Here is a 27,374-nt window from a genome sequence, read left to right on the forward strand (position 1 = left end):
ATTTCGTATCATTGAACGCGAAGACCGACAACCGCCGAACCATCTATTCTATAACGACATGAATGAATGTCATTCTGAACTGTTCATTCTAACCATGACAGAGAGAGAGAGAGAGAGAGGATGGACAGACTCTCAAACAGAAACAAACTTTTCAACAGAGATCCCGACGACACACTGAGCGTAAATATATACACTGCTCAAAAAAATAAAGGGAACACTTAAACAACACAATGTAACTCCAAGTCAATCACACTTCTGTGAAATCAAACCGTCCACTTAGGAAGCAACACTGATTGACAATAAATTTCACATGCTGTTGTGCAAATGGAATAGACAACAGGTGGAAATTATAGGCAATTAGCAAGACACCCCCAATAAAGGAGTGGTTCTGCAGGTGGTGACCACAGACCACCAGAGAGAGTTCCTATGCTTCCTGGCTGATGTTTTGGTCATTTTTTAATGCTGGCGGTGCTTTCACTCTAATGGTAGCATGAGACGGAGTCTACAACCCACACAAGTGGTTCAGGTAGTGCAGCTCATCCAGGATGGCACATCAATGCGAGCTGTGGCAAGAAGGTTTGCTGTGTCTGTCAGCGTAGTGTCCAGAGCATGGAGGCGCTACCAGGAGACAGGCCAGTACATCAGGAGACGTGGAGGAGGCCGTAGGAGGGCAACAACCCAGCAGCAGGACCGCTACCTCCGCCTTTGTGCAAGGAGGAGCACTGCCAGAGCCCTGCAAAATGACCTCCAGCAGGCCACAAATGTGCATGTGTCTGCTCAAACGGTCAGAAACAGACTCCATGAGGGTGGTATGAGGGCCCGACGTCCACAGGTGGGGGTTGTGCTTACAGCCCAACACCGTGCAGGACGTTTGGCATTTGCCAGAGAACACCAAGATTGGCAAATTCGCCACTGGCGCCCTGTGCTCTTCACAGATGAAAGCAGGTTCACACTGAGCACGTGACAGACGTGACAGAGTCTGGAGACACCGTGGAGAACGTTCTGCTGCCTGCAACATCCTCCAGCATGACCGGTTTGGCGGTGGGTCAGTCATGGTGTGGGGTGGCATTTCTTTGGGGGGCCGCACAGCCCTCCATGTGCTCGCCAGAGGTAGCCTGACTGCCATTAGGGACCGAGATGAGATCCTTAGACCCCTTGTGAGACCATATGCTGGTGCGGTTGGCCCTGGGTTCCTCCTAATGCAAGACAATGCTAGATCTCATGTGGCTGGAGTGTGTCAGCAGTTCCTGCAAGAGGAAGGCATTGATGCTATGGACTGGCCCGCCCGTTCCCCAGACCTAATTCCAAGAGCACATCTGGGACATCATGTCTCGCTCCATCCACCAACGCCACGTTGCACCACAGACTGTCCAGGAGTTGGTGGATGCTTTAGTCCAGGTCTGGGAGGAGATCCCTCAGGAGACCATCCGCCACCTCATCAGGAGCATGCCCAGGCGTTGTAGGGAGGTCATACAGGCACGTGGAGGCCACACACACTACTGAGCCTCATTTTGACTTGTTTTAAGGACATTACATCAAAGTTGGATCAGCCTGTAGTGTGGTTTTCCACTTTAATTTTGAGTGTGACACCAAATCCAGACCTCCGTGGGTTGATAAATTTGATTTCCATTGATAATTTTTGTGTGATTTTGTTGTCAGCACATTCAACTATATAAAGAAAAAAATATTTAATAAGAATATTTCATTCATTCAGATCTAGGATGTGTTATTTTAGTGTTCCCTTTATTTTTTTGAGCACTGTATATTGATTGCAATTATTCCCGAATGAGTGAGCGTTCATGTGCAAAGGATTAGCATTTAAATTGTTATAATTATCAACTTTGTAGTGTCTGATCTCAGTTGACCCACACTTCCCTTTGTGTCCACCAAGCCGCGATACCGGTTTATCCCACTAGGGAAACTCCGTTATCCTTTCCTTGTAACTATCTACTGTTTGTTTATGTATTTCTGCCAATTACTTAGTTAGTAAATAAATGATTTAAGACAATTGATGTATGGATGACTCATAGTGAAGACCGGGTTCGTGCAGATAACCAGCAATTTACGACGTTTGAAATGAGACTAACGTGAGATAAAGAAGAATTCATTAATCAGAAGACTAAGTGATCAGATATTAATATCTGAAAGTTATATTAGGAAAATTATAACTTTGTAATCTGACTATTTTCCTTGGTGCCCGACTTCCTAGTTAATTACAGTTACATGATTAAGTAGTTCAATCACGTAATAATAATTACAGAGAATTGTTGATAAAGATTCATCTTCAGTTTAATGATGCCAAAGACACGACAAATAAATAATCCTCAGTATTACATTTCTCAATGGTATTTGATAATGTCTCTAAAAAACAAACCCTCTCAACTGCCACTACTGGGGCATATACATTTATCAGACACATTGTGATGTTTTCATATCTGGCTCTAACTTTTAATAACCTCTCCTCAACCTCATATGAAAAAGGCAAAAACCCTCTTGAGAACAGGATGGCCACACCCCCACTTTTTGAGTTTTTGTGACAACACACCACTGCCCCCCCACTCCTGTTGACACATAACTTCATTTTCCATATTACTATGCATTTCTTGTAGAAAACTTATGTCACTTCCCTTTCCCTTTATTAACTCATACACTACGGCTCTTTTTTAACGTCTCTCGCCCCATTTACGTTTAAAACGTCTTAAAACTGCTCATGGCTGAAAGAAAATGCAGAGTAAGAGACAGAAAAAACATTTCTTTACAGAGTTAAAGCTGCGACTGAACTCTTTCATTTCCTTTAGAGTTTAAATCACTTGTCACTCTCGTGACCACTTCCTTGAGACTAGAGATTTCAGGGCTTGTCAAACCTCCCACCGTTATTCTTGACATCAGAAATGTTGTGGATTCAATAAACAATTAACTTTCAGGAAAAAAATTTTCTTACATTATAATCCTGCATATATTTCTTCCCTTTTGTCAAATAAAAAAAATGACATACCTTCATAATCCCATACCTCCCTTCCACTCCATTTCTCTCGCTATTTTGTTGTGACGCATCAGATGCCTCACTACCGCTATCGTCCCCCGAAGAAAATGCCACCTCTACAACCTGTTTATCTTCAACCTCTACCTTCCTCTTGGAATGAGAACCTTTGTCACCCCTTAAATTCTTCCTCTTACTCCTCGGTACTTTAAAAACAGCTGCTTACTTTTCCATTGTTGCACTCTCCTCTTGAACTCCCATTTAATTTTCCCAGCACCCACTCACCAACCTCAATATTCTTTTTTCCTGACCTACCACAATTGCCCCCGTAGCCACACTGCTTTCCTTTCCTACTTTTCCCACCACATCTGCCCACCTTCTCCCTTCCCCTGAACCCGGTGTAGCCTGCATCTCTTCTCGGTGGGGCTTTAGCTATACCAGCGCTACAGCTGCTACCGGGCTCTGTGCTCGTTCTCTGGACAATAACGTACCAAATGCCAACCAAAACAACCAAAGAATTACATTCATTCAGTAGAAGCGTAGAACACATAATCAAATCCGTAAATCTTAAAACTGAACGCTAATTTCAGTTCGTCAGTATCCTTCTTTAAAATCATGTGCACTTGTCTCCTATGAGACACGACATGTTTCAGCAAAGGAGATTAGCATCCAAAAATAACCTTCTTTATTGTAGATTAAATTGACCATGACGAGATAACTCTCGCTCCAACACTTAATCTCTAACAAATGGTGGCACGTTAGAAAGTATAACTTTATTCGTCGGATTCATAAGAGGAAATACCAACGTCTGTGTTTCCTGCATCACAACACCACTCTCAACTATCGTATTCACCTTTTCAATGGAATCTAAGAATATCAGTACAGCGCTATTCATCCTTGAGGCTGATTTTATGCTATCTTACTCAATGATAGTGGCCACTGCTAAACATTCTTCCACAGAACACCCTGCCGCAGCAGGATTCTTTACCCAATGCCGCTGACTAAGTTTTTCAAACTCCAAACCTACACGAGTGGCCATTGCAAACAGCCCCTCCCGCTGGTTGCGCCCTCGAGAAAACAAACCTCACCACCCCTATACGTGCTTAGTTATAGTGAGACAGTATAACCTTACAACAACTAAACTACTCAATATACACTATGGTTCAAAAGTTTGGGGTCACTTAGAAATGCCCTTGTTTTGAAAGAAAAGCTATTTTTTTGTCCATTAAAATAAAATAAAATAGATCAGAAATACAGTGTGGAAATTGTTAATATTGTAAATGACTATTGTAGCTGGAAACGGGCTGATTTTCTATGGAATATTTACATAGGCGTACAGAGGCCCATTATCAGCAACCATCACTCCTGTGTTCCAATGGCACGTTGTGTTACAGTAGCTAATTCAAGTTTATCATTTTAAAAGGCTACTTGATCATTAGAAAACCCTTTTGCAATTATGTTAGCACAGATGAAAACGGTTGTTCTGATTAAAGAAGCAATACATCTTTAGATTAGTTGAGTATCTGGAGCATCAGCATTTGTGGGTTTGATTACCTCGTCAGTGTATTCTTGTTCTGAGAAATTAAGGCTATTCCATGCGAGAAATTGACTAGAAACTGAAGATCTCGTACAACGCTGTACACTACTCCCTTCACAAAACAGCGCAAACACTCTCTAACCAGAATAGAAAGAGGAGTGGGAGGCCCCGGTGCATAACTGAGAAACAGGACAAGTACATTAGAGTGTCTAGTTTGAGAAACAGACGCCTCACAAGTCCTCAATTGGCAGCTTCATTAATTAGTACCCGCAAAACACCAGTCTCAACGTCAGTCTGAGATATGCCTCCTCACTGTTGACATTGAGACTGGTGTTTTGCGAGTACTATTTAATGAAGCTGCTTTATACAAACTGTCATTTACAACATTAACAATGTTTACACTGTATTTCTGATCAATGTGATGTTATTTAAATGGACCAAAAATGTGCTTTTCTTTAAAAAACAAGGATATTTCTAAGTGACCCCAAACCTTTGAACAGTAGTGTATATACATTTATACACACCGAAACCCAATAGAGTGAAAATAATTCCAGTTGCTCCCACAATCACTCCTGCTTCCCAACCAACTCCCAGAGAGAGAGAGAGAGCGAGAGAGAGAGAGAGAGATGGGATGAAGCGAGAGAGAGATGGGATGAAGCGAGAGAGAGATGGGATGAAGCGAGAGAGAGAGAGATGGGATGAAGCGAGAGAGAGAGAGAGATGGGATGAAGCGAGAAAGAGATGGGATGAAGCGAGAGAGAGAGAGAGAGAGATGGGATGAAGCGAGAGAGAGAGAGAGAGAGAGAGAGAGAGATGGGACGAAGCGAGAGAGAGAGATGGGATGAAGCGAGAGAGAGAGAGAGAGAGAGAGAGAGAGAGAGAGAGAGATGGAGAGAGAGAGAGAGAGATGGGATGAAGCAAGAGAGAGAGAGAGAGAGAGAGAGAGAGAGAGAGAGAGAGAGAGAGAGAGAGAGGAAGGAGAGAGAGAGAGAGAGAGAGAGAGAGAGAGAGAGAGAGAGAGAGAGAGAGAGAGAGAGAGAGAGAGAGAGAGAGAGAGAGAGAGAGAGAGAGAGAGGAAAGAGGGTTGTATTTTCTCCTAGAGGATCAGTTGTAGGATAGCAGAGACTGGAAAAGAGGATTGTAACAGCTTCTGCATCACAATTAGTCACCATATGCCCGGGTGAATGTTTAAAGCCAGGCTAGAGAGGGAGAGAGAGGAGAGAGGGAAAGAGAGAAGCGATAGATGAGTTTGTAATGATGCAATGTGTGTGTGTGTACACGTGCGTGTGTGTTTGTTAGGCCAGAGACAATTAAGTAATTAACTAGAGTGTGTCTGCTCTGTAATTACCGATTGAGAGTTGTCATTAAGTTAGGTTCACAGGTAAATTTGCTTTTGTCTGTTATTGATAATTGTACACAGGCTGTAACTGCTTGCGCCAACCCTTTTAATTTACACTCTACCACAGAGTACAAAAGGCACCTCTGCTAATTGGCATGAATTGGAAGGGTTCGGGATGAGAGTTGAGGAAGTGTGTGTATATGAGTGCCCAGGAGCGTTCGTGTGTGAGTGTGCATGCATGTGTGTGTGTGTGCATGTATGAGGAAGTAGTAACTGCTGTTAACGGCAGATGGAGGCCTTAAATGCCAATCTTGGCTTCAGAACCACTCTGCCTCAAACTGACTGAGCAAATGGAAGCTGATGAATCCATCTTTCCACCATCAGGGAACAGAATTGTCTTTTAAATAATTAAATCAAACTACAATTTCTCATTACAGAACCCGTTTACTATTTGAACGTGATTTCCAACAATGGGTCTCTGTTCGACTTCCTTAAGTTTGGTGCTTCTGTTTTATTTCCCCATTATTGTTTGTTTGACTCGTCGCCACTTGACACAATTATTATTTTCTGCGTATGCCATTACCTTTCACTCAAAGTGTTTGTTAACAGGAAGTCAGACAGAGGCAGAGTGCCTTATCACATGTAACTTCACTTGACTGCAGCAACAGTTTGTGGGATTTGCACGGGAACTTTAAGAATCAGAGGAGTTGCTCAAAGAGACGAGCGGGAGCAGAGTGAAACGTAGGACTAATCAAAGTGGCTTCGCAACATTACGAGATAGGGAGAAAGAGAGAGGGAGAGAGATAAAGAGAGAGAGAGAGAGAGGGAGAAAGAGAGGGGGCAGTGAGAGAGGGGAAGGGGGACAGAGAGAGAGAGAGAGAGATTGGCTGCATGTAATTAGTCTGCTGCTATTGATCTGTGTTGCTCCTCACCCAGCGTACTGATCCAACACTGACTGACAGATCAATTGACTGAGGAGGAGGAGAGCGAGAGAGGGAGAAAGAGAGAGACAGAGCAGAGTAAGAAGGAAAAGACTGTCATTGCCTCATTGGAATGAACGAGAGAAGGAAAGAGAAAGAGAGAGAGAGTAAAAAGGAAAAGGCTTCCTTGCCTTGAAGTAGTGAGTGTACAGAAGCAGGGCCAGAAGGGAGCAGACAGACAGACAGACAGACAGAGAGAGAGAGACAGACAGACAGACAGAGAGCAGCCAAGGTGATCTGTGATCCTGCGTTGTACTTCTCCTCACTCCTACATTCCTTCCTTTCAACTATGGTTTCACACTGTCTCTCCTCAGCCCGACCGGCCTAGCTTGCCCGTTCGCCTGTCTGTCCAGGCCCCAGACGATAACAGAGAGCCATTCATTACAGAGGCATAAAGCCCACCAGCCCTCAGTATTAATTCAAAGGCAGCGGTGAGGGGGACTGATAATGATTCTGTGTGAATGGAAGAGGAACAGAACAAAACAGGTGTAGTATTAGCTGGTCTGCTCTGGCTATAAATAGCAGGTAGAGGAGAGGAGGACTGGTGTGGAGGAAGAGTGGTCCACGTGCCAACGCTTTCATTACTGCACCACTGTCTCAGCGCGCCCCACTCAGTGTCCTACCAGGGTTATCTAAGCATTTATTTATTTATGAAGGGGGGAGCCTCTCCTCCTACATCCCTTGCTCTCACTCTCCCTCTCTTGCTCTTCTATGCTCCCTGTCTTCTCCTTACTCGTTCATGTTCCATCGATTTCACAATCGCCAAGAGGGATGAAATCAGAACGCTCATCGCAAAGGAAGAAAATTGGAAAAGTAAAAAAGGGTCAAGATAATTTCTTGGCAGATGAAACATAAAGGAGAGCATCACCCAGATGAAACATAAAGGAGAGCATCACCCAGATGAAAGGAGACGCTCACCCAGATGAAACATGAAAGAGAGGCTCACCCAGATGAAACATGAAAGAGAGGCTCACCCAGATGAAACATGGAGAGGCTCAACCAGATGAAACATGGAGAGGCTCACCCAGATGAAACATGGAGAGGCTCACCCAGATGAAACATGAAGGAGAAGTAAATGTTACCGATAAGCCCATTCTCAGCCCCTTCTCAGCGTATGCCTCCTGTATCTAAGACAACAGCAGGTCAAGGATACCCAGCCTAGTTGAGATGAGGGGGGGAGCGGAAAGAAAATGTATTCTCACAAACAACGATTTTCTGCTTGCAAGGTAGGAGATAAAAACCACAAAAGCAAGAGAGAGCAGACAGGAAGGCCTATTTCCTTTTTTCTTTCTCTCTCCAAACAACAGCAAAACAGATTAGAATGTTAATGTGATTGCTGAATTACTGTGGGCCCATTTTAGCACCGGCACAGAATTAATCTGTAAAATTGTGAAAAGGACCAGTTGAATGCCAGCGAAGGAAGAGTAAATGTATCTTCCTGGCAAGGGCTCAAACAACAGCCTGCCTGGCAAGCAGGAAGCCGGCGTATGATTGGCTCCCACGACGAATGAACGAATCACGAGAGCGCATCCTCATTTATTACCAAACAGGCCGATAGAGATCGTTGACCGAAAAATAATTGCTGTACACAAACAAGCTTGGTTTTAATGTGTTTTTCAAACGTAAATTCCTGACGGGGTGTAGAATGAAACAAATATGGAATTATACTAACAGAATAGAACGGCAGGTATAAGACTCACTCAGTTTGGGCAGAGATGTGAGGACGTCAGTTCAGGAGGCTTTACTGTCGCCTGTAATGCAGTGGTTCTGAATAAGAGCTTCTTCTGAACCGATAAAGGCCAACAGAAACTACAACATACAGACCTTGAAGTAATGTCTGAATACAGTATCTTCCTTTAATGGTGGTGGTTATTGTGATCAAGCCTGACACGGTCAACAGTTTCTCAGCCCATCAACAGACTGTGTAGAGACCTAGCCCACATTACTATATGTTGTGAAAGTCAATGCCTGCTGTGACCATAAGGAGGGAGCCACTTTGTCACAGTAGGGGATTATTATGGGTAAAATGAAAGAGACCACATATAGTGGCATCAAACCTCAGCTTAACCACGCTACCAACATGCTAATGTTGTGAAACATTTGAGGCAAAGACACATAGAAGCTAGACACAACAGTGTTCACATGGCCATGTAGCTGAACCTTTTACCTAACAACACAATACTACAACCAATACAACTTGCAATACCATAAAGTACAATACAACACTACTATAATCCACTCTGGGACAATTCAGAAGGCATCACCGCAAGCACACTACAAACGTCCACTAGACTGGATGGATGCTTTATTGGGGGATACAATACAAAAAAAGTACAAAAAAAGTATGAATGTATGTACTTGTAAGTCGCTCTGGATAAGAGCGTCTGCTAAATGACTTAAATGTAAATGTAAATGATATAACAGTTGATGTAGAAAACGCTTCTTGACAGGGGACTGTTGTCTTTCACCACGATGTAGGAAGTGTGAGACTGAGAGAAAGAGAAATCAGACAAGGAGAGAGAAAAAGAGACCCAGAGAGAGAGAGAGAGGATGAGAGAATTAGAAATTGTGAGAGAGTGAGGAAAGGAGAGAGAGATTGACATTCTTAAAGTAGCCTGGGCCGACCACCAATCAATGCTGACTGTAATCGGAAGTCTTTCCTCTATGTGAAGGTAAAAGGTCCAACGGCTCCCATTCCTTTGTCCACATGATGCTCTCTCTCCACAGGGCCGATGGACCCGTCCAAGGAGAACAATACGAGTTGGGAATATCCAGAGAGCCTCTATGTCCATGACGTTTATTACTGCTATTCTCTCTATCATGTCACTTTTCTGTCATCTGTAAAGGCCTTTTTATGTCCAGGGTTGGGGTTAGGGTCAGCAAACACCCACATGCACACACACACACAAACTTCTACCTGACGTATGCCGAGGCGGTAGGCCACGATGCGATCCACAGCGTTGGGGTTCATCTGGGTCCACTGCAGTTTGAAGCCATAGACTCTAGGCCGGTTCTGCCACAGCGGACTGTACGTGTCGTAGTAGAACTCTGGAGGATATGCTTTCCCTGTAAACACAAACAAACATTTACAACTAATTAAATATTTTTGTATTTCAACTTCCACTGTTCCGCTTTATCTGTGGCATCAAGGGAGTAAGGAACCCAAGCCATATGTGACCGACCATATGTGGCCATACGCCTAGTTTCCTGAAACAGGTCACACATGTACCAGAGATACTGAATCAAGCTAAATAAGAGGGCCATGTGAATTGCTGTATAAAAAGTAGACCATTGTAAAAAAAAGCACACATACTGCACATTGTCGTTTTTCTTTCAGGTTGCCAAAATGCAAACATGTCATGTTGAGTATTACTCCACAAAATGGCTGCAATGCATCAACCATGAGAGTTACCTCCAATAACCAGTCTTTTTTTAAACTGCACTGTTGGTTAGGGGCTCGTAAGTAAGCATTTCACTGTAAGGTTGTATTCGGTGCATGTGACTCATAAACTTTGATTTGATTTGGCCTGTTTTTGACCAGTTTGATAAGGAGTCAGTGGTGTTCGTTCTTTTGTACTGACGGAAACTTGTTTTCACAAAAGTGTGTCGATCTTTCTCATACATTGTGTCAATAAAGCTGTGTCAATAAAGCTGTATCCTTTGATGGAAGCCACGAGGTCAGCTGTGTTATTGTCAGAACAGGGAAAAAAGTGCTGTAGGGAAGAGTGGGGTAAATTGAGCCAAAGGGTTAGTTTAGCCACCCTTGTTTCTAGGAAACCATACGCAAAATGAATCATGTGACCAAATATTTAGTAAGAGGTCATAATTTCATGTGAGTCTGTGAAGGAAGAAACCACATGGAAAAAATGGTAAGCAAGTTAGGTCCCAATTTTTTTTTTTGTGTTAGAGGTTTCATGATTCTTGTATCTTAACCCAAGTGTACATCAGCTGGGGTCTCTATAAGTTTCAGTACTAGGTCCTAAACCTAGCAAACTTAGCATGAAAGTGCATCGTTGTAGCTGTGTGGGCTAATATAGTCAAAATGTTTGCCATGGGGTAAGTTGAGCCATTAGTCACCATATCCTGTACAAATGATGATTACATTGTCATTTTTTATGCACAATCCTGCATAGTATGTGTGCAATGTGTCATGAATATGATCTCAAGATTTGTATTGTTACAGAGCAGACATCATCATATCCTGTGTAAACAAACAGAAAACAAGCTGGGGTCTAGCCCACCTAGAGGTTCTTAAAAGAGCAGCCCAGGAGGTGAGAGAAGGGAAGAAGTCCATTCAAGCAGCAGCACGGGATGATAAATAGACTGATAGACACTGAGTAGATACATTGACAATAAAATAAAATGAACATGTACCTGTGTGAATGAGAGGTAACGATAGAGCAGCCGAGGCACACGAGCTGCCTGCGAATACTCCTACTAACCACACTAACTGCACTATTTGGGAAGTAAATTGAGTATGTAGTACGCTTATTGGTCATAGCATGGATAGAGTTAGTATGCCAAAAGTTCCCGGATGTCGTAGTACATTTGCCAAAATACGAAGTATACACTATTTCTGTACTTTTAGGGCTCTTAATGCAATTCTTCAGGAAATGGCCGTGGCTTCACAACGTCTTCAGATTTGAAGAAAATGGCGGAAAATATGCAGCTGAAGTCCGACGAGAGCGGAAACAAATTAATTGCTTTAACTAATTATGACAAATGTTAAGCAATGTAATAAAGTAATGACTTTACAAATTATTTACGCTACCCGTTATGTTGGCTGACAATGTGTTGGCTACGCTATCCTTACTAACCGCATAATAATACATTGAACTTGCCAGTATATTAACGATATGCTATCTAACTAACCAGCGTTTATTGACTTGATTATTCACATCATTCTTAGCTAAGTGGTATAGTCGTTGTGCGTTCCCAATGGAAATAAATTAGCTCTGGCTATCTACTCCGATTTCAGAATACTCTCGTCTGAGAGCACCAGCCGTTAACATGAGCCCGTCCTCCCCAATTAAGGTGCCACCAACCTCCTGTGCTATGTATGGTGGGCTGAAGTGGGCTGCTTGACATACAGTATTCAATATTTAAAGAAGAGAGACCGAGAGCCAACAGAAATACATTTCTCACAGGTCAAAGAAAACACATTATTACTTAGAAACCAACATTCAAGAGGAGATTATCTAAAGACAGTCTAACATTATTCTCCCTGTGACCAGCCAGAAATCTGAAACTGTTCAAACAGCTATATCTGTTGATTTCTAATAGCGATAGTCGAGACTGAGGCTAATGCTAACTGAAATGAAGCGATGCAGTGATCTGACAATATGAAGTTGAGACAACATGTATTAGAGCTGTCAACCTATCAGTACTCCGTCTGAAGAGTGTGAACCAATCAGCAGAGTTTATCCCACAGGCTGGGAAGTGTGAACCAATCAGACCGCAGGCTGGTAGGAGTGTAAATCAATCAGACGTGCATCAAGTGTCTGTCATATTGGAAACAACTAACTTTTTTTGACACATCACATACGCTGCTGCCACTGTTCATTATCTATGCTGTTGCCTAGTCACTTTATTCCTAGTTATATGTACAGTACCAGTCAAAAGTTTGGACACACCTACTCATTCAAGAGCTTTTCTTTATTTTTTTATTTTCTACATTGTAGAATAATAGTGAAGACATCAAAACACATACAGAATCATGTAGTAACCAAAAAAGTGTTCAATCTAAATAGATTTTGGATTTTAGATTCTTCAAAGTAGTACTGTACATATTTACCTGAATTACCTCGTACCCCTGCACATCGACTCGGTACTGGTATCCTGTGTACATAGCCAAGTTATCGTTACTCATTGCGTATTTATTATTACTTTTATTATTACGTGTTTTGTATTCTATTATTTCTGTATTTTTGTTATCTCTGCATTGTTGGGAAGGGCCCGTAAGTAAGCATTTCACTGTTAGTCCACACCTGTTGTCTACGAATCATGTGACAAATAACATTTGATTTGATTTAATTAAAGAACTGGATAACCTATTTATAAAGAACATCAGGGAAAAGTTCACTGGGCTAAATGTCTAGGCCCTCATTTATCAATGTTGCATACGAACAGAAATGTTTGTAAACCATGCGTGCGATCATTTCTAAGCAAAGTGTGGGATTTATCAAGTTGTACATTTGTACAGCTGAAAACGGTTGTTCTGATTAAAGAAGCAATCAGTCTTTAGACTAGTTGAGTATCTGGAGCATCAGCGTTTCTGGGTTTGATTACAGGCTCAAAATTGCCAGAAACAAATAACTTTCTTCGGAAACGCGTCAGTCTAATCTTGTTCTCAGAACAAGAAGAGACTGATGAGTTTCAGGAGAAAAGTGTTTGTTTCTGGCCATTTTGAGCCTGTAAACGAACCCACAAATGCCGATGCTCCAGATACTCAACTAGTCTAAAGACTGATTGCTTCTTTAATCAGAACAACCATTTTCAGCTGTGCTAATACAGTTGCAAAAGGGTTTTCTAATGATCAATTAGACTTTTAAAATGATAAACTTGGATTAGCTAACACAACGTGCCATTGGAACACAGGAGTGATGGTTGCTGATAATGGGCCTCTGTAGGCCAATGTAGCTATTCCATAAAAAAATCTGCAGTTTCCAGCTACAATAGTCATTTACAACATTAACAATGTCTACACTATTTCTGATCAATTTGATGTTATTTTAATGGACAAAAAAGTGATTTTCTTTCAAAAACAAGGACATTTCTAAGTGACCCCAAACTTTTGAACCGTTATGTATATTTGTTATATTTATTGTCAAGAACAAATATTTAGATGTGGTCCATGTCTGAATATGGTTGCGAATATAAAGCTTGACTTACCATCAGTTGGTGTGTCGGGTATTCCTTCAGGGTCTGGGAGAGGGTCCTCATTATCACCATAACAAATGATGCAAGATACTGAGGTCTCTCCAATTATGCTGCCAATGTGCTGGTCCATAGCAGACAGTGAAGAGTCACTCTGCCCTCCTCCTGTTACATTTATAGCCCTTTTGTGGATCATCTAAAAAAAATGTGCATATGTTTTCAAATCCAACCATTTCTTTTTAATTTCATTAACTGTTCTGCACTCAGATGAGGCATAATTTACCACAGCTCTAACCTGCTCCCAAGCAATATTTTTTCTCTTATTTGTCAAGCCATTGTTGAGGGCTCCAAAAAGTATGGCTTGTTTGCTTCCACTTCAGTGATCAAAAGTTATATTTTTGCGTCCGCAAAGTTTTTCGCTTTGTCTTCTTTCATTGTTGTGTTGGTGTATGATGCACGACATTTGCCTTAAGGAGCATGTTATTAGTTTGATGCCACTTGAGTCAGCTCTCCGTACTCGTCCTGAGGAGCGTGCTAGCAGTCTGGTAAAAACTGTGCCGGCTCCACGCACCAGGCCTCCAGTGCGCTTTCCCAGTCCGGTACGTCCTGTGCCCACTCCTCGCACTTGCCCTGAAGTGCGTGTCACCAGTCCGGTGCCACCTGTGCCGGCTCCATGCACTAGTCCTCCAGTGCGCCTCCCCAGTCCGGTACGTCATGTCCCTGCTCCTCGCACTCGCCCTGAAGTGCGTGTCACCACTCCGGTGCCACCTCTGCCGTATCCACGCACCAGGCCTCCAGTGCTCTTTCCTAGACCGGTACGTCCTGTGCCTGCTTCTCGCACTCGCCCTGAAGTGCGTGTCACCAGTCCGGTGCCACCTGTGCCCGGCTCCACGCACCAGGCTTCCGGCGATGGTTCACAGTTCAGAGCTTCCAGCGACGGTTCCCAGTCCGGAGCTTCCAGCAACGGTCCCCAGTCCGGAGCTTCCGGCGACGGTCCCCAGTCCGGAGCTTCCGGCGACGTTTCACAGTCCGGAACTTCCGGCGATGGTTCACGGTCCGGAACCTCATGCTACGGTCCACGGTTCGGAACCTCATGCTACGGTCCACGTTCCGGAACCTCCTGCAACGGTCCACGGTCCGGAACCTCCAGCGATGGTCAACGTTCCCGGAACCTTCAACGAGGGTCAACGCTCCGGAACCTCCAGCGACGGTCAACGTTCCGGAACCTCCAACGAGGGTCAACGGTCCGGAACCTCCAGCGACGGTCAACGTTCCGGAACCTCCAACGAGAGTCAACGGTCCGGAACCTCCAGCGACGGTCAACGTTCCGGAACCTCCAGCGAGGGTCAACGTTCCCGGAACCTCCAGCGAGGGTCAACGGTCCGGAACCTCCAGCGACGGTCAACGTTCCGGAACCTCCAACGAGGGTCAACGATCCAGAACCTCCAGCGACGGTCAACGTTCCGGAACCTCCAACGAGAGTCAACGGTCCGGAACCTCCAGCGACGGTCAACGTTCCAGAACCTCCAGCGAGGGTCAACGGTCCAGAGCTTCCAGGCAAGGCGTCCAGTCCCGCTCCAGGGCAGGAGCCTCCCTCTGCACTGGTGCTCAGTCCAGGCACGGTGTGCAGTCCCGTGCCAAGGCCGGAGCCTTCCTCTGCGCCAATGTCCAGTCCAGGCACGGCGTCCAGTCCCGCTCCATAGCAGGAGCCTTCCTCTGTGCCGGTGCCCAATCCAGGCATGTCGTCCAGTCCCACTCCATGGCAGGAGCCTTCCACTGTGCCTATTTCCAGTCCAGGCACGGCGTACATATCTGCTCCTTGGCCGGTGCCTTCTTCTGCCCAGTCCCGCTCCATGGCAGGAGCCTTCCTCTGTGCCGGTGCCCAATCCAGGCATGTCATCCAGTCCCACTCCATGGCAGGAGCCTTCCTCTGCGCCAATGTCCAGTCCAGGCACGGCGTCCAGTCCCGCTCCATAGCAGGAGCCTTCCTCTGTGCCGGTGCCCAATCCAGGCATGTCGTCCAGTCCCACTCCATGGCAGGAGCCTTCCACTGTGCCTATTTCCAGTCCAGGCACGGCGTACATATCTGCTCCTTGGCCGGTGCCTTCTTCTGCCCAGTCCCGCTCCATGGCAGGAGCCTTCCTCTGTGCCGGTGCCCAATCCAGGCATGTCATCCAGTCCCACTCCATGGCAGGAGCCTTCCTCTGCGCCGATGCCCAGTCCAGGCACGGCGTCCAGTCTCACTCCAAGGCCGGAGCCTTCCTCTACGCCGGTGCCCAGTCCAGGCACGGCGGCCAACAATCCTGACATTGTTGTTTTCTTCTGTATTTAACCCTTTCCTCTTCTTTGAAGTAAGTGCTTTAAAAGTACATAAAGTCTGGATATTAATAATTTAACTATTACATGTTTCATTGCAAAACTTTCAATGTTAATGCCTGTGAAAAGTACAGTGAATGAGACCAAAGGTAAATGATACAAAGCTTGAACTCAATGACTGCATGTGGTACTGTACTTTCCCAACACCAAGTCAATGAGAACTCGTGAGTATATTCAACATAACTCAACAAATCTGTTTAGTGTTCAATCAATCACTTCTGAGGTTAAGCCTTTCACTTTTACAATCAATCACTTCAGTTTCTGAAGATAGGTCTTCTAAACCAATCAACAAAATTGTGATAACATAGGTAGCATACTGCTTTGGGCGGAAATCAAGATTGACTGTTTCTCTCAACCTCTCACTAGTTTGATACATTCTCATAATGACCTGAGATAATAAGTCACAATCTCTTCTAAACATGTTTCATCCTGAATCCTGTGACGATACATCAGGTTAATGATGCTTTGCATTTGTTTGGACAGCCGATTGGAGATCACAAGCCTACATGGATAAAGCTGTTGAAAATACAATATTCTACTTCACACAAAAAGACTAGCTCATTCATCAACAATATAAAATCATTTCCGGAGAACAAGAGAAAAATCTAATGGGGCTAGAGCAGAACAATATTTGGGGAAATGTGTTTGGTATCATTTCCATAAAAACCTGTTCAGATACAGGAAGTGTATACTAATGGACTTAAATGTGCTATTTATCACGCTCTTTGTATCACAGTTTAGAATTATGTTTTTTGTGGCATTGTGAAAATATGGTTGATTGGACTTTTTTCAAAAGTCATGAGATACAAAAACAATTAGATATCTAACCATCTCTTCTGTTCAGGACAGCATATACCATTTTGAGAATGTATTCCCCAAATTTGCTCTGCAATTGAGATTGAACTAACAATCGCATAACTTTATTCTACAGTAGTAATCTTTCTAGTGAACACAATTGTAGAGAAAATATGAATACAATACTGAATACAATAAGATTATACCTGGCAGTTGTGAGCTTAGCCCATGCTGGGAAATGTTGCAGAAACTCCCAGGGATAAGTATCTCTTTCTCTCTCTCTCACAAATTTCATTCCTCTGTAATTTATTCCATGTTTTGTAGACATGTGGCTTTGAAAGGTCATACATCCATCACAGAAAAGCACTCCTAAAAGGACATCCTGTATATTAATGCAATATAAAAAGTCAGCTTTGATCTAGGGGTGGATAAACCTGTCTGTCTGTCTGTCTGTCTGTCTGTCTGTCTGTCTGTCTGTCTGTCTCTCCATAACAACAAGCTATGAACCGTTTCTACTCCCCCTATTGTACCTACCCACCACCACTACCCGTTTGATTTCAGTAGTTTATGAACATAATTCTATTTATAATCAAATAAATGTTTTTGTCACATACACATGGTTAGCAGACGTTAATGCGAGTGTAGCGAAATGCTTGTGCTTCTAGTTCCGACAGTGCAGTAATATCTAACAAGTAATCTAACAATTCCACCACAACTACCTAATACACACATCTAAAGGGGTGAATGAGAATATGGACATGTAAGGTGCAAATGATGGTATAAAATACATGTGATATGAGTAATGTAAGACATGTAAACATTAATAAAGTGGTATAATTTAGAGTGCATTGTATAAAGTGACTAGTGATCCATTTTACTAAAGTGGCCAGTGATTGGATCTCAATGTATGCAGCAGCCTCTCTGAGTTAGTGATTGCTGTTTAGCAGTCTGATGGCTTTGAGATAGAAGCTGTTTCTCAATCTCTGGGTCCCAGCTTTGATGCACCAGTACTGACCTCGCCTTCTGGATGGTAGCGGTATGAACAGGCAGTGGCTCGGGTGGTTGATGTCCTTGATGATCTTTTTGGCCTTCCTGTGACATCGAGTGCTGTAGATGTCATGAAGGGCAGGTAGTTTGCCCCCGGTGATCCGTTGTTCAGACCGCATCACCCTCTGGATAGCCTTGCAGTTGAGGGCGGTGCAGTTGCCATACCAGGCTGGGATACAGCCTGACAGGATGCTCAAGATTGTGCATCTGTAAAAGTTTGTCAGGGTTTTGGGTGACAAGCCAAATTTGTTCAGCCTCCTGAGACACTGTTGCGTCTTCTTCACCACACTGTCTGTGTGAGTGGACCATTTCAGTTTGTCTGTGATGTGTACGCCAAGGAACTTAAAACTTTCCACCTTCTCCACTGCTGTCCCTTCGATGTTGTTTCCTGAAGTCCACGATCATCTCCTTTGTTTTGTTGATGTTGAGTGAGAGGTTGTTTTCCTGACACCACACTCCGAGTGCCCTCACCTCCTCCCTGTAGGCTGTCTTGTCATTGTTGGTAATCAAGCCCACTACTGTTGTGTCACCTGCAAACATGATGATTGAGTTGGAGGCGTGCATAGCCATGCAGTCGTGGGTGAACAGGGAGTACAGGAGGAGGCTGAGCTTGTGGGGCCCCCATTGTTGAGGGTCAGCAAAGTGTAGATGTTTCCTACCTTCACTACCTGGGGGCGGCCCGTCAGAAAGTCCAGGACCCAATTGCACAGGGCAGGGTTGAGACCCAGGGCCTCCAGCTTGATGATGAGCTTGGAGGGTACTATGGTGTTGAATGCTGAGCTGTAGTCAATGAACAGCATTCTTACATAGGTATTCCTTTTGTCCAGATGGGATAGGGCAGTTTGCAGTCTGATGGCGATTGTCGCGGTATGCAAACTGAAGTGGATCTAGGGTGACTGGTAAGGTGGAGGTGATATGATCCTTGACTAGTCTCTCAAAGCACTTCATGATTACATAAGTGAGTGCTACGGGGTGGTAGTCATTTAGTTCAGTTATCTTTGCCTTCTTGGGTACAGGAACAATGGTAGCCATCTTGAGGCATGTGGGGACAACAGACTGCGATTGAATATGTCCGTAAATACACCAGCTGGTCTGCACATGCTTTGAGGACGCGGCTAGGGATGACGTCTGGGCCAGCAGCCTTGCAAGGGTTAACACTTTTAAATGTTTTACTCACCTCAGCCACAGAGAAGGAGAGGGGGGTGGGGAGCAGTCCTTGTTAGTGGGCAACAACGGTGACACTTTAATATTCTCAAAGCGGGCAAATAAGGTGTTTAGTTTGGAAGCGTGACGTCTGTGTCCGCGACGTGGCTGGATTTCTTTTTGTAGTCTGTGATTTCCTGTAGACCCTACCACATTTCACTTGTTTGATTGCCTTACGGAGGGAATAGCTACACTGTTTATATTCAGACATATTTCCAGACCTCTTTCCGTGGTTAAATGCGGTGGATCGTGCTTTCAGATTTGCGCGAATGCTGCCATCCATCCACGGTTCTGGTTAGGGTAGGTTTTAATAGTCACATTGAGTACAACATCTCCAATGCACTTCTTTATAAACACACTCACCGAGTCAGCGTATAGATCAATGTCGTTCTCTGAGGCTGACCGGAACATATTCCAGTTCGCGCGATCAAAGCAATCTTGTGGCTTCTGATTGGTCGGACCAGCATTGAATGGTTCTCATCACTGGTACATCCTGTTTGAGTTTCTGCTTATAAGACGGAAGGAGCAAGATGGTGTCGTGGTCAGATTTGCGAAAGGGAGGGCGGGGGAGGGCTTTGTATGCATCGCGGAAGTTAGAGTAGCAGTGGTCGAGGGTATTGTGCATGCGCATAGCGCAATCAATATGCTGGAAGAATTTAGGTAGACCTGTTCTCAAATTTGCTTTGTTAAAATCCCCAGCTACAATAAATGCAGACTGAGCATGTATGGTTTCCAGTTTGCAATAGTCCAGTGAAGTTCCTTGATGGCCATCTTGGTGTCTGTTTGATGGGGAATGTACACAGCTGTGACTATAACTGACGAGAATTCTCTTGGTAGGTAAAATGGCCAGCATTTGATTGTAAGGAATTCTAGATCGGGTGAGCAGAAGGACTTGAGTTCCTGTATGTTGTTATGATTACACCATGAGTCGTTAATCATAAAGCATACACCCCGCCCTTTCTTTTCCCAGAGAGATGTTTATCTCTGTCGGCGCGATGCATGGAGAAGCCCGGTGGCCGAACCGATTCCGAAAACATATCCCGAGAGAGCCATGTCTCCATGAAACAGAGAATGTTACAATATCTGATGTCTCTCTGGAAGGCAACCCATGCTCAAATTTCATCTACCATGTTGTTAAGAGACTGGACATTGTCTAGTAGTATACTCGGGAGCGGTGTGCGATGTGCACGTCTATGGAGCCTGGCCAGGTCGCCTCTTCGTCTGCCCCTTCTGCAGCGTCGTTGTTTTGGATTGCCTACTGGAATTAGATCCATTGTCCTGGGGGTGGTCCGAACAGAGGATCCGCTTCGGGAAAGTCGTATTCCTAATCGTAATGTTGGTAAGTTGACGTCGCTCTTATATCCAATAGTTCTTCCTGGCTGTATGTAATAAGACTTAAGATTTCTTTGGGTAACAATCTAAGAAATAATACATAAAAAAACTAAAAAAATACTAAATACTGCATTTCCTAAGAACCCGAAGCGAGGCGACCATCTCTGTCGGCGCCATGTTGTCCAGCAGTGATATGCTAGTCTGTCTTTGCCTTCCTTCCATTAACATAGATGTAGGATGTGGATCCTTATGAACACAATGCTGCTCCAGTCACAAGTCGTATAGCAGCTAGACGTATGCTACTGAGCATGCTAAATGAATAATCATTTGTATTTATGAGTAAAACAAACTGGCATAAAATATGTTCATATACATTGAAACCAAAACAAAACTAAATGATGTGTAAACCAAACTCCAGCAATGAATCAAAAAACAAAAACGCTTCGGAGTGAAATATCCAAGTGTTTGAAATGGTGGCAACAAATACACAATGACAGATTTGTTTTCCAGTGGCTTAACTGTACCCTAGACTCAGTTTGGAGAGTGGTTCAAAGAACACAGTTGTTCAAAGAAACACATACAAATCTGTTTCCCCTCATGAGGATCAAACTCTGCTTCCCAAACATCACAGTGCCTTTGTCCAACAAATTTGTCTAGACATAGAACATGACAATGTTCCAGTCTGGATTCTGAATGCCAAGGGAAATGTGTTCTATAGAGGAGGGATGTATTATTCATATTAACTGAGCTACGGTTACAATTTTACTATTGTTGTAATAACAGTTGGCTGGGTTTGGATTAAAGACATATTTAACTTAAAGCGGAAATCAGCAGTTGGAATAAGAATAAAGCGTCTCCCCCCTGTTACGGTAAGACCTTGAGGGATGGGGCTGAAGAAATGTACCTATTCTCAAATTCATAGACGTATGTAATCAAGGATTGACCATCCGTGATATCAAAAATATTGTCGTAACCATGATTTGAGGCTATATAGTATTTGTTTACATTTACTTTGTTTACAAGCAGTTTGACAAAAAAAAGCTTCTATTTTTGGTTCTGATGGGGATCGACATTTCTAAGTTACAGTATATTGCTCAAGAATCATTGGGTTCATATCATTAATTTCAAAGTCCAAAAATGTATGTAACAACTTCAGATTGCCCCTGTAAATGTCACAATTTCTTACATATGATAATGAGACTATGCTGCGTATACAGATACTTATCGGGCTTTTTATCAAAAAGGATTACACGTCACGTGACTATATATAACCTGTACATTATGCTCCTGTCCTTCAGGGCTGACAGACTCCTCTATAACAGATAGATGACATTATTCTTAAGCTCCCTGTTGGTTTCTAAAGCACATCATGTCAGTCATCCATCACTGTCACACTGCTAGTCTGAGCAGGGGGAATATGCTCTGCATTTCCAGGTACACAGTGTACAGGTGCAGACTACTAGAGTGTATGATATATGATGTGATAAAAAAGAAGAATACCGACACGCTGTTCACATGCTTCCAGAATTTTAATGGAGAAACAATTTGACTGCGGTGGTGGAAGTCTCTGGGGGGCATCTGAACAGTGAGTGCAGGTATTCTCTTCTCTCGTAAATATTTACAATATGCTCTGAGCGCTAATCCTACAGAACTGTTTTACTCTATATTGATTTAAGAAAGAATTCTTTATTATACGCACAGGGAGTGCAGGCATTTGTTTCCACCCAAAACTAACAAGCCTGATTCAACTGATCATTAAACCTTTAATTAACAGAATCAGATGCTTCACACTCTTTCCAGCACCAGGATTGAAGAACACTATCCCATCCTGCCAATAAGGCTGTGGTGCAGATTAAACCCTTTGATGTTGAGGAGACTTTCTGTCTGTAATAAAGCCCTTTTGTGGGGAAAAACTCTGGGCCTGACCCCCCAGTGGGTGGGCCTTGCTCCCAAATGGGTGGGCCTATGCCCTCCCAGGCCCACCCGGGACTGTGCTCTTTCCCAGTCATGTGAAATCCATAGATTAGGGCCTAATGTATACATTTAAATTGACTGATATGAACTGTAACTGTAACTTGTATGAACTGTAACTCAGTAAAATCTTAGAAATTGTTGCATGAGTAATGTATGCCACCCTGAGATGAAGGGGCTGCAGGGATCATCCTGACCTGTGGTGCCAGGTTTCTGCCAGAGCTCAGTGGTGCAGATTAAACCCTCTAAAGACACTGCCTCCCACTCTGCTCTGGCAGCATTGAGGGCCATCTCATCTCACTAAAGCCACTGCTACCACAGATGTCCCCTGCAGCCTGGCACACACACACACACACACACACACACACACACACACACACACACACACACACACACACACACACACACACACACACACACACACACACACACACACACACACACACACACACACACACACACACAAATGCCCCCCTGGCATGGCCTGGCTCCTGACCAGCAGTGTGATAAAGTGTGTGTGTGTTTGCCCCTGAGCATGGCCTGCTGTCCGGCTTTGGAGTGTGTGCCCCCTGGCATGATGGCTGAGACCCTGGGTTTAATCGACCCACCCTGGCTTTCAGCCAATGGCTTTGACTGATATATTTTTACTGAACACAGACCTGATCGTATCCCCTCCCTCCCTCCCTCCCTCCCTCCCTCCCTCCCTCCCTCCCTCCCTCCCTCCCTCCCTCCCTCCTCTATCACAGCCCCATCTCTCTCTCTCTCTCTATATATATATATCTATAGCCCTCCCTCATTCTCTCCTCTATCACAGCCCCCCCCCACCCTCTCTCTGTAGTTTGTTGCTGTAGTTTGGCAGGCATAGCATTGCCTCAGAGTCTACCATATCAGACAGAGCTTAAACGTAACACTGCAGAAATACCTCCACATTGAGTGTTTAACATCCATTGAAGCTTTGTTGTTCACAGCATACTATACCTATTCTCATTTTCTCCACAAACTGCTACACAAACGTATCCCACCCCTTTCCTCAGCCATCATACATATTGTTATAGGGGCCTGGATGCCAAAATGTAAGGATCCACATGAGTGGACTGGTCCTTGAAGAGTGAGTCTATGCCAGGGAATTAAGGCTGATCTTAGGGCAACAAACAACACAGAACCGAAACAAACTTAGTTTGAGAGCAAATTGGTAAATCTTTGGATTATCTTCCCATGTGATTCCTTTCTCCTCTACTGGTCTACTTGAGATCTAATACACTGATCCAGAGACTTGGCATTCAGACTGTTATGTATGACTTGTCTTAAACAGGTCAGCTACTTAACACACTGTCTAACAGTAAACCCCAGCCGGTGGGGAGTCTGAGCAACATGCTATTAATCAGGACATTATGACATTATGTCTGGCCACAGCTGCAGACAGGGACAGGGATCGGACTAGCCCCAGATGGTGGTGGGGATTAGGTAAGGCAGGATACATCGGAAGAGCTCATATTTTAGGATGGGAGGAGGAGGAGGGGGTAGCACAGGGTACATTTCTTTACCATTCGGCCATCAGATTTGCCACCAATGCTCCTTATTGGACACATCACTGCACTCTATACTCCTCTGTAAACTGGTCATCTCTGTATACCCGTCGCAAGACCCACTGGTTGATTCTCATTTATAAAACCCTCTTAGGCCTCACTCCACCCATCTGAAATATCTACTGCAGCCCTCATCCTCCACATACAACACCCATTCTGCCAGTCACATTCTGTTAAAGGTCCCCAAAGCACACACATCCCTGGGTTGCTCCTCTTTTCAGTTCGCTGCTGCTAGCGACTGGAACGAGCTGCAACAAACACTCAAACTGGACAGTTTTATCTCAATCTCTTCATTAAAAGACTCAATCATGGACACTCTTACGGACAGTTGTGGCTGCTTTGTGTGATGTATTGTTGTCTCTACCTTCTTGCCCTTTGTGCTGTTGTCTGTGCCCAATAATGTTTGTACCATGTTTTGTGTTGCTACCATGTTGTTGTTATGTTGTGTTGCTACCATGCTGTTGTTATGTTGTGTTTCTACCATGTTGTTGTTATGTTGTGTTGCCACCATGTTGTCATGTTGTGTTCCTACCATGCTCGGTTGCCATGTGTTGCTGCCTTGCTATGTTGTTGTCTTAGGTCTCTCTTTATGTAGTGTTGTCTCTCTTGTTGTGATGTGTGTTTGGTCCTTTAAAAACTTCTTGCCACTAGGGGGGTGCCATTTCGACATAGCACAAATTCGTATCCAAATTAAACTGCCTCGTACTCAATTCTTGCTCGTACAATATGCATATTATTATTACTATTGGATAGAAAACACTCTCTAGTTTCTAAAACCGTTTGAATTATGTCTGTAAGTTAAACAGAACTAGACTTAGAGCAATTGAAAATGGTGAAATCTGCTTGCTGTTCCCAGACCTGTGGATAACCCTGACTGTCTTCTATTGGTTGAGATGCACTGCATACGCCTTCCCCTGGTTGTTAGCGAATAGGGAGTCTTGAAATGGCATCTCTACGTAGTTCCCAAAGTCTATAAATTGATTGGGAACGAAGTGGCTGATTCTTTTCACCTTCGCTCGGGCGCACTGAGGAGCTGGGGACGTTCTTTTGGAACCATCGGTTATACATCTCAGACATTTACGGCTGTGTTTTTATTCGATATAGGTGTTGAAGACATCGTAATGTTGTTATTTTGAACCGAATTATATCAGTTTATGTCAGTATATTGCGATTTTCGGGTACTTATTTTCTTGGCGCTATAGAAAGTTGGGTAGCTCTCTCTCTCAAGCTAATGTTTACTGCTAATTGCAAAGTGGAAGACGACATAATACAACCTAGCAACGATTCTTTTGGACAAATGACGCCTTTCCCAAGATTCTGATGGAAGCCCGGCAAATAGTAAGCAATTTTTAATGTATTAGTTCGTATTTATTTTGACAAATGGCAAATAATTATTCCGCCATGTTTTTCGGTGCATCTCGCTTTAGCGCACGCTGTATCACTGAAGTAACGTTCATTTTAAAATTGTAACCCAGCGATTGCATTAAGAACTAATTTGTCTTTCAATTGCTGTCCAACCTGTATTTTTTTAGTCAAGTTTATTATTAGTTATGGATTAGATTAGGTTCCTGTCCAAGATGGCGCCCGACAGATTGCTTGAAGTTTTGGCCACTAATCACATTGTATAACCACGAATTGTGCCGCTAAATATGCACATTTTCGAAAAAACTCTATATGCATTGTGTAATATGATGTTACAGGACTGTCATCTGAAGAATTCTGAGAAGGTTAGTGAAAAAATTAATATATTTTGGGGGTTATTACGTAATCGCTATTTTTGCCTTGAATCAATGCTGCTGTGTGGTTGGCTATTGTGGTTAGCAAAAATAACGCTATATTGTGTTTTCGCTGTAAAACACTAAGAAAATCTGAAATGTTGGCTAGATTCATAAGATCTGTGTCTTTCATCTGCTGTACGCTGTGTATTTTTAAGAAATGTTTTATGATGAGTAATTAGCTAATACACGATGGTCTCTGTAGTTATTCTGGTCGCTTTTGTGAGAGTTGTGATGGTGGCTGCAATGGTAAACTATGATTTATACCTGAAATATGCACATTTTTCTAACAAAACATATGCTACACAATAAATATGTTATCAGACTGTCATCTGATGAGGTTGTTTCTTGGTTAGTGGCTATTTATATCTTTATTTGGTCGAATTTGTGATAGCTACTGATGCAGTAAGAAAATGGTGGAGTAAAAAAAGTGTTGTCTTTTGCTAACGTGGTTAGCTAATAGATTTACATATTGTGTCTTCCCTGTAAAACATTTTAAAAATCAGAAATGATGTCTGGATTCACAAGATGTGTATCTTTCATTTGGTGTCATGGACTTGTGATTTCCTGAACATTTTATTATATGATATCCCTGTGGCTTTAGGCTAGGCTATGCTAGTCAGCTTTTGTGATGTTGGTGCTCCCGGATCCGGGTTTGTGAGGCGTTAGAGGATATTTGTATTTCATTTACTTGTATTTTTAATCCCAGCCCCTGTCCCCGCAGGAGGCCGTCATTGTAAATAATAATTTGTTCTTAACTGACTTGCCTAGTTAAATAAAGGTTAAATAAAAAATAACTAACTAATGGAGCTGCCTTAGCTTTGGCAGCAGCCACGTCCAGATGGTAGGAATCTGGAGCACTGGGATGGAGGGAGGGATGGAAGAATGAAGGGAGAGAGGGATGGAGGGAGGGAGAGAGAGGGAGGGTTGGAAGGATGGATAGAGTGAGGTGGGAGAGATAGAGGGAGCGACCTGGGGATGGATAGATGGATCAAGGGAGGGAGGGATGAAGGGAGGGATGGATGAATAGAGGGCTAGAGAAAAGGATGGGTGATGGATGGTAGGAATCTGTGAGAACTGGGATGGAGAGAAGGCTGTAGAGATGATAGAGGGAGGGAGGGATGGAAGTAGAGAACAATGGAAGGAAGGAAGGAGGTGAGTGATTGCACGCGAGCCCCGCTGAGAAAAGCAAACGTCCGGAGGTGATTATCTCCTCTCCTCCTTCACTCTACCTGGTCTTCAGGGGCTGGACTGATATATGACACAAAGACCACTGACACTACCAAACAGAGGGAGGCAGAGAGAGAAAGACGCAGGACCCAGGCAAAGGTTTCCATCTCCCAGACCTCCCATTAGGAATGGAGAGGTTCGGGACTGAAGAGTATTTGTCACTTTGATCCTCAGCCACTTAAGCCACTGTCCCCTGGCACTGTCTATTTCACTCTCTCTCCTTTTCTCAATCTGTCTTTCTCTCTTGCTATCTCTCTTTCTTTCTCTCTCCCTCCCTCTCTCTCCATCGCACTCTTTCTCTCTCTCTTTCTCTCACTTTCTGCCACTCCAAACTAATCTGTCCCTGT

At 43.8% G+C, this 27,374-nt stretch overlaps 1 protein-coding gene across 4 annotated transcripts in view; it reads right to left on the reverse strand.

The window, feature by feature from the left end:
• LOC129825376 (MAM domain-containing glycosylphosphatidylinositol anchor protein 2-like) overlaps positions 1 to 27,374 on the reverse strand; it is a 416,697-nt gene that overhangs the window by 117,236 nt on the left and 272,087 nt on the right. For all 4 annotated transcript variants that reach the window (XM_055885438.1, XM_055885439.1, XM_055885437.1 and 1 more), the window contains exon 11: positions 9,754 to 9,902. In XM_055885438.1, coding sequence (XP_055741413.1) covers positions 9,754 to 9,902 — 149 coding nt within the window. The remainder of the gene's footprint in view (positions 1 to 9,753; positions 9,903 to 27,374) is intronic.

Source organism: Salvelinus fontinalis, chromosome 27, assembly GCF_029448725.1.
Source record: "Salvelinus fontinalis isolate EN_2023a chromosome 27, ASM2944872v1, whole genome shotgun sequence".
In the NCBI taxonomy this organism is placed as follows: Eukaryota; Metazoa; Chordata; class Actinopteri; order Salmoniformes; family Salmonidae; genus Salvelinus; species Salvelinus fontinalis.